The sequence below is a fragment of the Erithacus rubecula genome (assembly GCF_903797595.1).
Source record: "Erithacus rubecula genome assembly, chromosome: 8".
Classification (NCBI taxonomy): Eukaryota; Metazoa; Chordata; class Aves; order Passeriformes; family Muscicapidae; genus Erithacus; species Erithacus rubecula.
In genome coordinates, this window is record NC_136659.1 from 12,172,980 (window position 1) to 12,190,233 (window position 17,254).

Genomic DNA, 17,254 nt, shown 5'->3' on the forward strand with positions numbered 1-17,254 from the left:
TCTCAAAGGTGGCCACATAGGATTTATGTACAATTAACATCTCCTTGCTGATACCTGAAAAAAAGTCCAAAGCAGTTTTGTAAACAAGAGAAATCATAAAAGTTTTTATAAATGGACTTAAAAACTTTAACAGAAGCATCATTAAAAGCAGATTCACCAATCAATGACATAATTTGTTAAAAGACTGTATCTTCAACGTGTTAAACTTTTAATCACTTGCACCCTATGCAAATGTATTACCATCTTATTATTTTGGGGATTATAAATGCATACTAAAATACTATGACAGCAATAGTGCTTCATACCAATGTGGTATCTGTAGGGCAGCCGAACATTTTGCCGAAACATGTTCTCATCTCCCAGAAGTTCTATCAGTGCCTTCTGAGCCTTTCTGAGATTAAGAGGTACTAATGAGGACAAATTCTCAGTGAGCACAAATGCAGGCTTTGTGAAAGAAGGGCTGTCAAGTTCCATACATGTTTTCACAGAGTGAAGCATCGCTGTGTTTTGTTCTTTAAGATCATCTGAAAAAGGATACAAAAAGTATTACATACAATATATTATCCCACAGAATTTTTCATTTTATTGTTATAGTCTGTTCTAGCATAGCAAATTCCACTTGACTACTCTACTAGCTGTACAAAATGGTACCATGGGAACCACATTCTTCTACAAACCAGTCCATTTTAACTCAGAACATTCCAAATCACACTTTTACTCATGACTCCAGGTACTAAAGTTAGTTTGCAAAGGTTAAGACTTCCTATATTTAAGTGCACACCTATTGTTAAACTGTTGCTACCATGGGGTCCAAGACAATAAGACTGATTCTCTAGTGCAGACCCAGATCATTCAGATCACTATCACTATATTAGCTTTGTCCTGAGGACTTCAAATTTAATATTAATCATGCTTGTGTTCTTTTAACATAATTACAACAAATTACATACACAGGCAGACATCCTGTTTAAAACAAGTACATGACAAAGTAAGGTCTGACCTGACAGTATAAGTTCATCCTTGCTGTCCTTTTGCAGCAGCTCATCAAGTGCATGGTGGGGAAGATATCCTAAGATGCCAAGTGAATACACTGCCTTCAGCAGTTCTATGCTGGAAATCTGAGGTAGGCACTTATTCAAGCAGCTATGAAGAGTCTCAAAAAACCTTTTCCAAAAAGAGAAGAAAAGTATCCAAGTACACAAATAAGTACACTATATAAAATAAATATTTCAAACAAAAATATAACTCAGAATCTTTATTATCTTGTATAATTGTATTTTGTGTTATCTAACATTAGTGTTTGATTCTTACATTGAGGATACAGCTACCTATCAACAGTAGTAGCTTAGTCAGTCTAGAACCTAGTAAGTCTTTCAGTTAGAGAAAAAAAATTGTATTTAGAAAAAAAATATGAAAAGACACAGCAATTTACCTTAGACATGAATGAAATAGGATTATGAGCTCTTTCACAAATAAAATTAAATACTATTGCCATACATTACTCTGTAATGACTATGTAACATTATCAGGCACTCAAAATGAAAACCTACAGATGCTTTTGGACTCGAGGAACATGGTTGAGTCGTGAATACACTCGAAGAACAATCAAAAGGTTTTTCAAGGTAAGGAAATCAGGGTCTTCTATCACCTTCTCAGCAAAAATATCCAGCAACTCAGTAGGCTGAAAAGCAAGTACCTCACAGGCAGACAGAAAAAGGGCAATCTAGAAGAAAAGATAGTTTTATAAGTCAAGAAAACCGGTGAAGTTGATCCTACCTGTTGATTTCATAGAATGCATTTTAATGAAAGCAAATTTTTTCAAAACTTTTTTTTCTTTACTTATCAATAAATAGAACAGCATTTTAAAAATGTAACTATCTGTTTCACCAGACTGGTATTCATAAACATTTGTTCACTAAAGATCAAGCACAGACATGAAGAAAGGTAATATGAAAGCATCAAATACTCTCTTAATACCACTATAAATTATTTGGCCTCAAAAATGTACCTGTCTTTTGTCCCAAAGGTAGGCAGTAGAATTAACATAGTCTGCTAATGCTGAGAACAGTTTTACATTACGGTACTGGAGAGTGTGACAAGCTTCCAGAATATGAATTAACTGCCGAAATGGAACATCATGGACATTCTCTGTAACAAAAGATCATAGAGGGGAAAATGATAAAAAGCAATGGGAGCTGTTAGACATTGTAGTAACAGTTTGGGTAAGGGATGGAGGAGGGAAAAATATGGTAAGAAACTGTGGAAGACTGTGACTAGCTAGGCAAAGCTCAACTGAGCTGAAACACATTAAGAAACTAGAAGAAACCAAACTGAGCCAGAATCAAGCTACAATAATCAGCAAAAGGGAACAAATTAACAAAATAAGTAAGCAGATTGTGTTCCCAGGATATCTTCTGTTCCGGGATTTTTGATTTTCAGCATACACTAAAGAAATGCTGAAGAAAGTCACTGCTCCCTCTGGATATGGCACCAGGCGTGTGTGGTGGGTGTGGTGAAAGTCCTATAGGAGAAGCCAGGATGTGCAATTAGACATTGTGTCCTAATATAACTGAACAAACAGGACAAATAGAGACTGTACAAGCAGCCTTAATGCTTCTGGGTCATTTCTATCAAGAATGCTATTTTGCTACCTTAATGCTTTTTGAGACACAAATTCTTATGTATTTTAAGCATGAATCAACACATACTGACAACACAGACTTAAGCAATGTATTGGAAAGGTATAGAGAGAGGTGAAAGTTTAGCTTCCATTTAATATTTTTATGGGCTACAGCATGAGGTTAATTATTTATTAAGCAGTACTCCATAATTAAATCCAGTAATCAGGGAAATGCGATTTTCCCTTTAGTTTACCAACTAATCACACTAAGTCACCAATCCATCCTGTAAGTTGTCAATTTCCAATTCAGATTTGTTATAAAATTTTATTTGAAATCTCTTTTCCTTGCTAAAATTAAATTATTTTTCTTAAATCCTGTGTACAGAAAAATGTAAAGAAAAATATGTAATTCAGATAAAAGTTAAGAAGGGCAGAGATGACAAGAGCTATTTGCTTTTATTATTGATCAGTAATTTTCTGTCCTGCTTCTTGTCAAATGGCTCCACATAACTATAATATCCTATAAAACAAAGATGTTTCCTGAATTTTAAAGGAAGTCAGAAAAGGGAGATGAGACAATAATTAGGAAGAATTTGGTATAAGGAAGGGAAATTTAATTAACATATTTTTTTCTTACCCTGGATCTTTTTACTGCAGGGATTCAGGATTGGAAGGGAACAATAATTCATTGCAGCAAGAGCCAAAAACATACGCAGAGCGTTCGGAAAAGTCAAACCATCTATTTCTCTCACAACTGCCATCTAAAGTGAACCAGAGTTTATTAAATCCTTCATTCTTCAGGTACATTATCATTGCTTTCTGGTGAAGACATTATCACCAAAACTTTCCCAAAGTCCTTAGTTCAGATTTATATGAAAGAAAAAGCAAAAAACAGTAAAAGCATATAATAACTACTGTCAATTTCTTAATACACAGTTATAGCAGGTCAAGTGCTCCAGAAAAGTGTCACTATACAAGATTCCAGCAATTTGCCTTTATATGGTTATTTTAAAAGAAAAAAGTCTCAGTAAAGGTCACTTCCAAATACTATGAATACACATCTTCTACCAACTCTTAAGAAAGTAGCAGAAATGAAATATAGTTAACTTAAATGTTCATAGTAGTCCAATTATGGTTTTGACATGCATGAAAGCTGTAAGCCTCCAAATTGATTCAACAGTATGTGAGTGACCTATATTTTATACAAACACCCAGCTACAAACGTGGACTGAGGCAGAGAAGATCAGCTCTGAAGCCAGAAAGGAGATTTCATTTATCAAAGTCATCATTAGACTGATATAAATGACAGAAAAAATGAAACTACAAACTATACTGGCTGTTAAAATACAGTATACATATAAGAGGTTAAATACAAAATGCATCTATGATCAGAAATTGCCCTGGAAAAAAATAGCAGCCTGTGGGCTCAGAAAATTAAGTGCTCCCTTTAGTTAACAAGTGCAAATGTTATTTTCCTCTCAGTTTTATGATGTTTCACAAATGCTATTAAAACCTCTAACATCAGAGCCCTTCAGTTATGTGATGAAAACACTAGCAGGTCCTGTTTGAAAGAAGTTTTCCAAAAGGGTTTTTAAATCAGGGGACAAAACCCAGAACACCCTGCCATAAAACCTGCAGCCTGCTCCCAGCCATTGTACTTGCCAGGGGACCTATCACATACACAGGAAAACAAGACCATGAGCTTGGGGAGCTCTGGCTCTCACTCCCACCAGTCCTCCTGCCCTGTACAATTACTGGACACAGCCCCACCACAGTTTTCTGTCACCTCATCTTCAGGCACAGGCTGGGCAAGGGAATCAGGAAACAGCCTGCAAGCACTTCTTTGAAACACCATGTGGCCGACCCAAAGAGGTGAGGTATTGCTGTTTTACTGCCTCAATTCCTTTTGTTACCAGCCTCTAAACATAAGTTCTTCCTACAGATATAGCAGGACTATGATGCATATAGCAAATACAGTTCTTTTTTATTACATTTTCTCTTTCAGTGTCTGCAAAGAACCATACACAATTTATAAATTATGCAAGAGGACAGGCTTTGTGGGAGTAAAAATGAGAGCTTTCAGCTAACTTTACCTCTAATTTCTTTTTCAGAAAAACTGGTGCATCTTTTCCCAGGCATCTCATCAGGTTTTGCAGAATAAAGATGTCTCTGATACTTGAAATGCGCTGCTCCACTAGTAACCTGATGGAGAAACACACACAAGAGCTCTCTTCATTTCAGCAGAAATGGGTAAGTACCCTCATTCTTCTTCACTGATGTACCTCCCAACTTAAAGCTGTAATTCCCTGCTCCTCTCCCATCTTCCTTTTTTGAAATGCTGATATAACTCTGCATTACATAGCTGCAACACCCATATTTTACACATGGAAACAAATATAAATGCTTCCTTAATCCTGATAGATGAATGTTGTCACTGATACTGGTACTTAATAGCAGGGGCACCTGACCAGACTGCACATGTGACAGTGCAAATATGAATGCTCTTAAGCCTCAAGGAATTAACATCCTTCAGCAGAAAAAGAAAATTGTTCATTTCTATCTTTAAATCACTGATGTGCAGACAAGTTCTGAAACAGACAGGAAACTCATGAACAGACACAGACAACAACTGGATGTGAGTGAGGAATAAAAGCAAACAAAGAGTGCTGTGGGCTGAACAGAAGGAGATAACACAGAGATCATGCGCACAAGATGCAGGTGCACTCCTAGCACATCCTTTTCTGACTCAGTGGGTGGCATTGTAATTGTTATGTCTGAACCACCCTTAAATAGGTAAACATACCTACAAAAATATTAAGTGTCACTTTCTAAGGCAGTGCACTGGTCTGAAATTCATCCCTACAAACGGGCCAGAGCTCCTGACACCAGGACAGAAAACTGTATACAGGACTCCTGCTTTCCATCAACTTTCAAGAACTGTGTACGTGTGCTTCCAGGAGAACCTGCTTTTTGGGTATCACATCCACTTTCTCAAAGCAAAATGTGGTACAGGGTCAAAAGTACTAATCCATGGCAAGTTCTGTGACAGCTTCAGTAAAATCAATCTTGTGGGAGTGAGAGATTGCTTACACACATAAATCACATGGGCCCAGAAAAAAAGCCAAATAAGTTATTCTGATAAATCACTACACAGGGATTTGCTGGACACAACTAGTCTTCATCTGAATTTCCACTTACTGAACTTTAAGAAAATATTTCCAGGCTGTTAATCAATGTTTTTCCTCATGAAAAATCAGACAAGTCCCTAAGTAATTTAGTCTCATTACCTCCTGTCTGCATACAGAAGAAAAAGGGATAGATATGTGAAGGGACTTGATCAATATCATAAAAAGCAACACTGGTGGAGCTGCAGTCAGAGCACTGTCTCCTGCAGACCAGTCTAGCACCCTTTACCACTGGAAGCCCTCCTTCTTGAAACTGCAAAGACAGTGCCAAAATTTACTAACACAGCTCTTATCTCATGTGATCATTTGAATCCTAAAACCAAAGAATGCATTTTATGTGCAGACATAACCTTGATGATTTCTAACAGACATGAATTCAAACAACATTCAAATATGAAAAGCACACGAAAGATATATTTTTCTCACTGTAATCCAGCTTGAAGAGCGCTCACATTCTTGTCTTTTTCCATCCCTGCTAAAGTAGTTGCCAAAACCGAGATACATCGGTTATCAAGGTGATTGAGCTTCTCCTGTTAAAAGTTTTGACAATGTCAGATTACTTCAAACCAGTAAAAGTTTCAGAAAAGAAAAACTGACCACTCTTAATCTTCACCTGCCATTTTCTTTTGCCCATCAAAAGTCAATTTACAAGCTTTAATTCTGCAGAGCTAACAAGGTCTCACACCAGTTAAACTTAGTTGATTTGAAAGGGGTAATGATATTTGAGACTCATCCTCTCTGTTGAATCTGAATCAGGCAGTGGTTTCAAAAGTTAGGGAAATTCTCACACACAGATGAACTATGGGAACTGTCTCCATGACCAGACCAAACCAGGGATGTAATCCAACTCTCCCTGATGCTGCACAGCTCCCCAGCATCACCCACCGGTAATTCAGCCCAAACTGAGAAGGATTTTCATACTTACCTGGCACACTCTCACCAAGGTCTGGACGAGCAGCGTGTTCTGCGGCACGCCGAGGTTGACCAGGGCGTGCAGGCTGAACACCAGGTCCCCGCGCGTCATCCTGCGCGCGTCGCGCAGCAGCTGCTGGCACAGCCTCACAAACACCGGGTGATCGAAGATCAGCTGCTTCTCGTAGCGCTGCTGCTCTTCCGACAGGTTTTTAAAGAGCCTCCAGGCCATGGTTAAAGAGTTTGTGTAGTGCTTAATGGAAACGGCCGCCTCCGAAGCCAAGTCCAGCGCATCACAAGGACAGGTGCACTTCCGCAGACTGGTGAAGAACGGGTCACTATGATCCCCTTCCAGCTTCTGCTCAAAGCTCCCCGCATCATCCAACTTTTCAACTTCCAAGGAGCTCTGGGAAGCCTTCTCGCTCAGCAAAGCCTCTGCACCTGTGCTATAAACACCTGTCTTTTGAGATAGAGATCGAAGAGATGATCCATGCAGAGAAGGCAAAATATTTAAAAGTAATTTCCCGAAGTTCACATTTGCTAAGGGATCCCTGTATCTGCCAGTCCATAAAATGTGTTTTCTTGTTGTGGCTGAAGATTTAGGAGTGAGCACAGAACTGTACCTATGTATGCATCTAACAGTATTTAACAAGTAAGTTATTTTATTATTCATTTCTGCTAATATCTCATGAATAGATTTGAAACGCCAACTCAAAGTAAGGGATCCGATGACATCCTACATTCAGTGGAAACAGTTCTGGAAAATTGCACAAGATCACTCATCTGTAAAAACAATTGAAAATTATGGATTAGTTACCAGACTTTAAATTCCCCCAGTTTCAACTGTCAAATCTGCGCAGTTTTACAGGAAGGGAGAGTATTTGGTAAAAAATCCCGGGAATATTATTTGCAGAGAGACTCTTATTTGGTCTCCTATATTTCAGTCAAGTATCTCAGTAGAAGGACAGCCCGGACATCAACGCTTGCTTGCTCCTCGCTGCTCTGAGAGCTCTGCCAGGAAGCAGAGTCGTTTCCTAAAGGACGTTTCCCCAGGCACACGCGTCTCCCGACAAGGCTCTGGAGAGTCCCCGCAGACCTTCAGCAGCGGGTAACGGGATCCCGCCCGCCAGCCTGTCCCAGCCTGCCCGCCATCCCAGGGAAAGCGCCTTCACAGCACACCCGCGGGGGCTCGCTCTCCCGGGGAGAAGCCGCTGGGTTCCGGGATCACTTCCCGGTGGCCCTGGGAGCGCTGCCCAGCAGGGCGGGACAGTACACGGGGACAGAGGTCTTTCGGCGGCTCCGCAGCGGCTCGGAGCACGCGGGAGGAACGGAGGGGATGGCGGGGATGGCGCCGGCCGGTCAGAGCCGGGCAGGGCAGGGCCGGGCCGGGGGTCCCGGCGGCCGCTGTTACCTCGCACGCGGAGCCGCAGCCACACCGGGCCCGCAGCGCCGCGAGTTCCCGGCGGCCCGCGCGACAAGGACGGCGCCTGCCGAGGGACAAACCACCCCGGCGCGCGGCGCGTTGCTGAGCAACGCCAAAGCGGCCGTTGGAGGGCGGCGCGCGCATGGCCAAGTTCGTGGTGGCGGGTGAGGGGGGACCCGGGACCGGGCGGGGCAGCGCCGGCGGCAGCGGCACCTTGTACCGGGACCCGGCAGGGACAGCCTCAGCGCCGGCACCTTGTACCGGGACCAGGGCGGGCAGCCCCGGCGCTGGCACTTTGTACCGGGAGCCGAGCTTGGCAGCAGTCGCCCCTCTCTGCACGGCGCGCAGCCCGGCCGGTCCCGGGTCAGCGTTCCCCCTCATCCCGGGGGGAGGCGTCAGCCTCTCTGCTGCTGTCCCCCCAGGAGAGGCCTCCTCGTCCCCTTGGACGCTGGCTATGGAGTCTGGTTCAGCTGCCGGCTTCCTTAGCCGGCTCACGTTAACAGCATTTGGTCCTTTAAACCCTTATCAGTGAATGAAAAAATCATTATTGTGCTGCTGTTGTTATGTTCACAGGTAAGGCAAACTGCCCTTACTATGCCAAGGCTGAACTCCTGGCTGACTATCTCCAAACCAACTTACCCGACTTCAGGGTTCACAAGATTACTCAGCACCCTGACAAGTGGGAGGTAAGGGACTTAAGTCGCTGGTAGGTGCCCCAGTGCTCTACAAACCAATAAATGTGCTAACCTGTAGTACGGCTCTTCGTGTCTTCTATTAATGGTTTGCTATATGGATAGAGGTGCTGCAGAAGCAGCTTTGGCTATGAGAGCCAGTCAGAGGAAATGTTACTATGTTTTGAGCAACTGACATCTGAGTTATACCACAGAAGATGGACACAAAGTGTGGACCAGCCTAAAGCTGTACTATGTCAAGAGAAAGTTCAAGGTGGTTTTGCTTGCTTTATTTTCTGGTTTGGTTTTTTTTTTGTTTGTTTTTGTTTGTTTTTCTTTTTTTAAGTATAAATGGCTGCTCAGCCTATAAATCTTTTGCTCACTGTGATTACATATACCTTCAGAGCTGTTACTTGTCAAGAGCCTTTGTGGCATTCAAGGGCTTTGAATTATAGCAGAAGTATGAAGTTAAATATCACATATTTGTTTAGTGTGTGGATGCGCCTATCTGAGTACTTATGCTGTAGACATGCTGCCTATAAAGCTCTGAAAAAAAAAATGCAATCTTACTCCACGAGGTAGGCAGTACTGTGGTATTCATTCTCTTGTATATTTTGCTTGACACCTCCACCAAATAACTTGAACAGTTAGGTGAAAAGCAATTAACCTTACTTGCCTTCTGTGGCTGAGTAAGAATCCTGAAATTACTCGCTGCTTCACAACATTGCTGTTTTCTGTACCACTGAGACAACTAAGTGAAATCAGGACCTTGAGCTGAGCTATGCCACTGTATCACCATATCTTGCTTTGTGTTATTCCCTCATGTTGTACTTACTGGTACACAAATTCTGAAGCACCTTTTTATTATATCTTGAGATGAAATAGTAAGAATCCATGTAGCTGTAATATTTAAATGTTATCAAATGTGACTTATTAAAACATCTGGTGGGGATGTTTACATCAGCAGTGGCTCCATGACATTTGTGAAAAAAATGGATGGGAGCACAGACACAGTCCTATCATCTGGAGAGAACTGTTGGATCGTGGAGGGAAGGGTCAGCTTCTGGGAGGACTTAATGATTTTCTGGAATATGCTCAGGTAATAAGCTGCCTTTAATACTGTAAGCCCATGTTTTGCAACATTGTTGTTACTTTTTCCTCCTTAAAATGTAAAATAAAACTACTGTTAATGTTAACTTGGTGGGTTTGGACTACCATTTGATTAGAGATCATCCTTTTTGTTCTTAGCAATATTACGGCATCACTTCAATGATGCTGAGTGAGGAAATGTTAAACATTGCTGAGGAGAACCTGCAGGCACATCTTGAAATTGTAAAAGAGGATGAAGAGATTAAAAGTCTTATCAAGCCTATGCAGATCTGGATCACTGGGTGAGTGTGAAGAGTGTCTGTGAACTTTTACTCTGTTCAGAAGAATGCACTGTTTCCTATCACATATAACAGGTGTAACCATTTGAAGTTAAGCACAAATCCCTGTAATTTGATGATTTGCCTTGTATTCTGCACCACTCACTATGAGCAATTAGTATATAACTTAGAAATAATTTGTGGTTTTGTTATGTTTTGCACCAGTTCAAATGAGGGGTATGAACAGGCATAATTTAGACCTCAGACCAGTTTTGGGAAAAGCAAATATTTACAAAATAAGCTAGAAATTTTATAGCGCAATTATCTTGCATTAAATGTTGTTGGAAATAATAGAGTACATAAAGTCTCTGGCAGCATTGCTTTTAGAAATCCCTGTATTTCTAGTTGTCCTAAGAGAGCACCCTGAAAAACTGTGGTTCTATGAAGACATAAATTTTTGAGTGATGATAATGACTGAAATGCACAGGATGGAGAAGCGTTCAAATGAGAGGATGACCCAACTGTTTTAATTCTTAACTTGTTAAAATGACAAAAAGAGCAGTAAAGGATCCAAGCTAATGGTACCTTTAAATGTAATCAAGTACTAAATAAACACCTTTGTATTTATGTAATATTTCCAAACAAACAGTAGTTCATTGTTAACTGTAACTTTTCTGCATCCTCTCTTGCCAGTGCATCAGTTCCAATCTGTTATCATCTGATCCCTCTGTTGGCAAATGGAGAAGTGTTTGGGATGACCACAGAAATCAGTATCCATTTGCTTGACACTGACCAGTTTAAGGAAATTCTTTGCGGTGTTGTAATGGAAGCTGAAGACATGGCGTTCCCTCTTCTCCGCAGCATTTCAGAGCACACTGAATTAGATCAGGCTTTTATTGATGCTGATGTTATCATTGTTCTTGATGATGTCCTCTTAAACCTTGAAGTCCAATCCCTTGAGAACTACATCAGAGAAGTGAGTGAGATCTGCCAAGTGTATGCTCCCTTGATTGAGAGGAATGCCAAGAGTGAGGTCAAAGTTGTTTCATCGGGAAAAACCTTTGCAAACCTTAAGGCAACGATGTTAAGGACATATGGCCCATCCATTAGGCCTGAAAATATCATTGCCGTTGCCACATCCTGGGAAAGTGCAGCTAAAGCCATGCTGGCCAGGAAGCTGAATACAAATACAGCAGGTGAATGTTTGTGTAGCATTTGGCGAATTCAGCTCACCTTTAGGAGTACATATTACATTCCAGAACACAGTGATGTGCATGCAGAAATGCACAGCGGTGCGCCCACTGGATTTCTTGGCTGTTCAGAATGCCAGAGTGTCTTTTGCTTGCTCTGAGATGCAGCCCTACCACTCTGATGTGTATTTCATGCTGGAAATATGCTAAGGAAGGCACTTGTTTTGGAGATTGGGAACTAGGACTTCAAGACTGCATTTGCACTATGTAGTGCATTGTTACTTTGGAGCTGTGAATAAACATGACAACATACTGCTGTGCAGATAATGAGAGTAAACTAGAACTGTGTTGTAGTATTATTTTGAGGTTAATTAACTTTCGTTTTCAGGTCAATTGTTATAGCTTCGTTATATTTGCACATTTCTGCACTACATAGCTAAGGTGTGTTCTGACATGCTGCTTGGCATCAGGATTCTGTGTTTCCTGGATAGAATTGGTCATTGATGACAGCTCTAGATATTTTGGAGCCTAAAAAAATAGAAATAAGCAAGTTAATAGGCTGAATAGCCTATCAGCAGGTTATTTGAGAAAATCCTTTTGCACCAAAGCAGGTAGTTTTTATTATTTTAATGATTTTTTTTATTGTTTATATATATGTTTTTACAGGATTTATGTTTGCAATATTATTTGTTACTGTTTTAAGAGTTACATATTTACTAGATTTTGTCTATTGTTTACAATGACATGATATAAATTATAGCTCCTTTTTCAGCTTGTGATTAGGTTTTGTATGTTACGGATAATTTGGTTGCATTTTTCAGATCAAAAATTTCTGCTAGCAAGACAAGGCACAGATTTGAATAATTCATTTTGGAAAGGATTTCTGAAGCCCATTTTTCTGAAATTATTTGTCTCTCCTTTTTTACAGGAGTAAAGGATGTGATTGTTTGGGGCAATATTACTGGGTCTAACTACATCGATTTGTCACATGCAAAACTTTATGGATATGACTGTGCTATTCGGGGCCCTCCTAATTTTCAACGTCCTTTGTTGAATATGATTTATGATAGGTACAGTACAGATTTATTTCTTTCAAGTAAAATTAAACAACTGCTTTTAATCCATGTTTATCTGAGTCATGTAATAAAACATCAAGAAAGGTTTTTGTTTTCAAGATTTGTCTTTACTAATTGGCACTGTACATAAAGGAAAACACAAGTTGAGATATTCCATCTGCAAAAGAAGTTGGGTAGTTCCTAGTGCTGTGAATAGTTCTGACTCTCCTGCCAACTCTTTTTAAGACTGTATCTTTCCTACATTTTGAGTGGGTTTCTCTTATATCATGAGCAGTTTATAAGAAGTGTGGGATTCAAGATGGTGACTTAGATGCCTAGTTTGCATGAAGGAACTTTGAATTAGTATTAAATAGATATCGGTACCTGAATTACATGGAATAGCCCTGAGCACACTAATGTCAGTTTCCCAAAACAGATGATTTGTTAATATATGTGAAAAGGATACCTGGCAGCTAGATAGCTTCCTGTGGAAAGAACAGTAGCAGAGAAAGAGTGAGTGCAATGAGAGGGCAGCAGATGTGACTACACCCAGGCCTGGGTTTCTGGAGCTCCCACTCTGGTCTAGAGTTAGCATTTACTGAGAGCAGACATTTCTGTGTTCTAGACTTGTACTCAGCCTCACACAGGCCAATTGGTTTATGGCTGGGTTCTTACGTAAGACAGTAATATATAAATTGCGTATCAAATATAAATTACAAAAACAATATAGGTTATGACTTGAGGAAATTACCTAACTTCCATAGCCAAGTAGGACTTGTTACTTTCTAAGCTACATTTTGTTAGACCTTTTTTTTTATGTCTGTAAAAATGTCTTGCTTTCAGCAGTGAAGTTTGAGTAAGTTTTGACTATTTCCTTTCTCAGGCTTAGTTATTTTTTTTCTCTAGGAAACTACTCTTCCTGCAGTCATCTTAGTTTTGCATTCCTTTTTTGTCCCTATTTTTGTTGTTAGTGAGTGGATCCATTCAGAACTCCTGTCTGCACAGAGTACCCTGAGTTCCCGGGTGTCGCGTTGTGCAGCAATGTTACCGGCTCATGCGGTAGCCACGGTACTGCGGTACTGGTACCATGGCTCTCCTGAGGAGATCATTTCTCTGGGAATACTTAGTGAAGGTAAAGCTAGTTTTGTTTCACATGTTCTCTTGTAGCTTTGCCCTGCATATAATAGCTTTTTCATTGAATAAAAGCTTGTAAAACAAATCATGTGGGGCTAAGAGTTTGTTTCATCATAAGAACTTCCAAATCTAACAGAGCTTGTGATAATGCTCGCTTTTTACAGGCATCTCTTAGGTTAATAATGGTTTTTTTTGCAGATGATCTCTTATTTTTTTAGTTTAAATGCTTTTCTGATGTATGTGTTGTGTGCAAGAACTCTTTATAATTCTTAGAGCCTGGGCTATGAAAGTGTATTCCTCTTGTGTAGTTATGTAATAATAAACAAAATGTTTCACAGCAGCCATTTAACCCTTATGAAATAAATTATTTTCCCCGTTTAAGATGTACAACTGATACAGCAATTGTGTTATTACAGCACAGGAAAGAAACCTGTTGGAGATGGTCCAGAGGAGGGCCACACAAAATGATCACAGGGATGAATGCCTCTCTTATGAAAACATATGTTATGAAATATGAATATGAATATGTTATGGAGTAATGAAACCTCAATGGAAAGAGCTGAGGTTGTTTAACCTGGGGAAGAAGAGGCTCTGGAGAGAACTTATAGCTCCTTCTAGTGCTTGAAAGGTCTTATAAGAAAGATGAGGACAAATGTTTTAGCAGGACCTGTTGCAAGAGGACAAGGGGTAATGGATTTAAAGTGAAGGAGGGTCAATGTAGATTAGATATAATTAAGCTTTTTTACAGTAAATGTGGTAAGACACTGTAACAGGCTGCTCAGAGAGGTGGGAGATGCCTCTACCCTGGAAACATTCAAGGTACATTCAGTCACATTTGAAGATGTCCCTGCCCATGCCAGGAGGCTTGAACTAGAGACCTTTAAGGGTCCCTTGCAGCCCAAACCCATCTGATGCTATGATTCATGCACATCTCACTGAAGTATGAAGTTAAAGGGACATTCTTTTTTGAACTGTAGATTGAAAAAGGCAGTCTCCATTTATAATGAGATCTTACAGTTGGAGACTTTTGCACATCTATAGGACTTAATGTTGATACTGGTGAGAAATAAAGTTTTTTCATTTTTTTCCCCTCTTCTTCAGGTCAGTTTTGCATTCCTGAAGGAATTATCTGCTCTATGCCAGTGAGGTTTCAGAATGGTAACTGGGAAGTCGTGACAGAATTAGAAATTAGTGAAACGACTGAAAAAGTTCTGGAACGGTTGTCGCACGAGCTGGTTCAGGTGAGGGTTTCTTGAGTCTCGTGTATGCCCATTCTGCCACCTATGGGCACATTGCGATACAGCTTTGGAAACTGAGACCTGTAAGTGTTAGATGTACACACGTGCACCTAGGAATGGTAAAGACTAGGTATTTATAAGTGTAAGGTAGTATTTGTGTATTGAAATGAGCAGACAACTGTTCTTCTGCCCAAAAAGGAGATGATAAAATAAGGTCACATGTAGAATTTGCATTCCAAAGTCCTGCAGGGTTTTTGCAAAACAGAAATATTGCCTTTCATTTAATGTTTCTATATTCTATGTTGATTTTGCTTGTGTGGTATTCAGAGTATTTCTATGTTAGAAGACATATCTTTTGGCATTTTTATGTCTGTGAACCTGCATGAATGAGGACCAGACCTTACTAGAATTAGGGATTTTTCAGAAAATACTAAATCACTGGGCACTATTTTCATCATGAACTTGTCACTTAGTGAGACAAAAATAGTTTATTTGTACTATTGAAATATTTAAAAAGACAGGTCCCAAACTCTACATTCCAGTTTTGATCAGATTTTGTGATCTTCAGTCATACTAGTAATGTGTAAGAATTACTCTGTTTTAACATATTTTGAGTTTGTGCTAGATATTAAAGCAGATTAAAAGAATGAGTGGTATTAAAAGTGCTTTTTCTTCCATTTAGGAGAAGCTTGTTGGACTAAAGGAAATAAATGAAATGCATCCATATGAAGCGGAATAAAACTCCACATCTTCTCCCAAGTGTTTCTCTGCTGCCTTTTCTATTGAATTTGCTTTTCAAGTTGTCTGTCCTCATTTGTCAAAATAAGAACAGATGAATACTAAAGCATATTTTAGTTTTGTTTTTTTCATTTTTTCTCTATTCTCAGGTTGTGAAATTCCTGCACTTTTCTAATGTTCTCACCATCTCTTTCAAATTTTCATTCCTACAGACCTTTTCTCTAGTTTTTCTTTCTCCCTTCCTTCAGATTCTTCCCAGTACTTTAATATCAACCCTTTATCTACCATAAGCTGTTCTTCTGCATTAGGGATAGGCTGGAGAATGGGGAAACTATTTGGGGTTAGATGTCCAGAGCCTCTACTGAGCACAAAGCCTTTTGGTTTTCCATGCCTGTTTTTTGGGAAAAGACTACAGACGCAATAAGATATTCTTGATGAATGCAGAATTTAATTACTTGTCTCATCATGACCTTGTTTAACCCAGAGAGGGAATTCCCAGTTAGGTAAGAGTGTCCTTCCCTGTCTACTCTCTACTTGTACAGCACTGCTGTTCTATAGAGCTGTCCTGTTCCTCTTGTGTCAGCATTAAATGCTAAGCAGAGGCCTTCCCACTGCTAGCAGTGATGTGCTTAGTTGTGGCCTTCTCTTGTGACATCAGTACCAGGTGTTCAACTCTTCCCAAAATGCCCTGCTTCATCTCCTTGCATGTGGGAGTATTTTAGGAGGTTAATAAAAATATCTCGTGTTTATGCTTTTTTTTTTCAGAAATGGAAACCTTGCCTGCTCAGTCACTTTAGCCAGAGTTGTCTGGAAGAAAAAATGCTGGAAATTCCCATGTTAAAATAAGGTTTCCATTGCTCAAAAGAGCAAACTAGAAAGAAAATCTAAGCATTGCTGTAACTTTTTCAGTATTTTCCTCGTTAAAAAAACTCTGGGAAATCTCTAGGTGGAAAAATAATTCAAAATCAGTGTAAATGTAACATTTTTGACCTCTAGACCAAAGTAAAATTCCTACTGATTTTAATGAGACAAGGATTTCATTTGCATCCATCCACTTATTTCTTCAGACCAACAAACTGTTGCAAAAACATGGTTTAATGCCTATAATGTTAATATGAAAATTTGGAGCAGGACTGTCACATACAGAGTAGAAGTTTTATAATTCCAATTTTTTTTTTTTTCAGGGGTACTGAAACACAGTACTTTTCTAATAAAATATCTTCTTAGGCAAAATTGATTTTTAACACAACATCTCCTACATCTCCTTAGTGATAAGTTCATCTTTGTTTCCATGTTTTTCTTACTTATTTCAAGAGTTGCAAGTGAATACTCATGTAAGTCAAAAATAATTAATTTCTTGTTTAAACAGAATTGTTGAGGAACTAATTTTACTTGCATCTTTGGTGTCTCAAATGATGGAGATTGTGTTAATGGAAAGTTACGGTACTTGCTAACTCTTAGATATGTTTAAAACAAAATAGAAAGCTTCCTGTTCTTTGAATCAGTTACATATAGTTGCAATAAATTCATTATTTCTGTTCAAATGGAAGTTCAAGCTCTGAATAGCAGTTGACTTCTTATATGAGGAAACCAAGAGAAGTTACTGGCTGATTAGGACAGGACTAGGAGGGATGTCGTCTTAGAAAGAGGAGCTCAGAAATCTCAAGGAGTCTGGAAGAATGTGGGGTTCTATGTAAAGTGTATAGGGGAGAAGCAGCATT

The 17,254-nt window shown here is 39.6% G+C and overlaps 2 protein-coding genes across 7 annotated transcripts in view; one reads left to right on the forward strand and one right to left on the reverse strand.

Moving 5' to 3' along the window:
• FASTKD2 (FAST kinase domains 2) overlaps positions 1-8,206 on the reverse strand; it is a 271,660-nt gene extending 263,454 nt beyond the window's left edge. For 2 of the 3 annotated variants that reach the window (XM_079311492.1, XM_079311493.1), the window contains exons 1-8: positions 6,731-8,093; positions 6,232-6,335; positions 4,714-4,822; positions 3,258-3,381; positions 2,009-2,148; positions 1,551-1,723; positions 1,001-1,164; positions 306-524 (exon numbers count right to left, since the gene is read on the reverse strand). In XM_079311492.1, coding sequence (XP_079167618.1) covers positions 306-524; positions 1,001-1,164; positions 1,551-1,723; positions 2,009-2,148; positions 3,258-3,381; positions 4,714-4,822; positions 6,232-6,335; positions 6,731-7,390 — 1,693 coding nt within the window. In that variant the 5' untranslated portion in view covers positions 7,391-8,093. Of the gene's footprint in view, positions 1-305; positions 525-1,000; positions 1,165-1,550; positions 1,724-2,008; positions 2,149-3,257; positions 3,382-4,713; positions 4,823-6,231; positions 6,336-6,730; positions 8,094-8,128 lie in introns of those variants that run through there. The other variant, XM_079311494.1, reaches the window with a different exon arrangement.
• Positions 8,200-16,680, forward strand: MDH1B (malate dehydrogenase 1B). 4 transcript variants are annotated; one of them, XM_079311515.1, is made up of 9 exons: positions 8,200-8,304; positions 8,714-8,826; positions 9,776-9,910; positions 10,060-10,202; positions 10,872-11,374; positions 12,297-12,438; positions 13,395-13,555; positions 14,659-14,798; positions 15,478-16,680. In XM_079311515.1, the coding sequence occupies exons 1-9, from the start codon at positions 8,283-8,285 to the stop codon at positions 15,532-15,534; spliced, it is 1,416 nt and encodes a 471-aa protein (XP_079167641.1). In that variant the 5' UTR covers positions 8,200-8,282; the 3' UTR covers positions 15,535-16,680. The 4 variants fall into 4 exon arrangements, with proteins under 4 accessions (XP_079167641.1, XP_079167642.1, XP_079167643.1 ...); XM_079311516.1 differs by having other exon boundaries at positions 9,779-9,910; XM_079311517.1 differs by lacking the exon at positions 8,200-8,304 and adding an exon at positions 8,463-8,713 and having other exon boundaries at positions 8,790-8,826.
• The last annotated feature ends 574 nt before the right edge of the window (positions 16,681-17,254 follow it).

Bases quoted from the DNA above. Each gene is read 5' to 3' on its own strand.
- MDH1B (XM_079311515.1), top strand. From the start codon at position 8,283: ATGGCCAAGTTCGTGGTGGCGG. The intron at 8,305-8,713 runs GTGAGGGGGGAC...TTATGTTCACAG, and splicing joins GGCCAAGTTCGTGGTGGCGG to GTAAGGCAAACTGCCCTTAC. The intron at 11,375-12,296 runs GTGAATGTTTGT...CCTTTTTTACAG, and splicing joins GCTGAATACAAATACAGCAG to GAGTAAAGGATGTGATTGTT.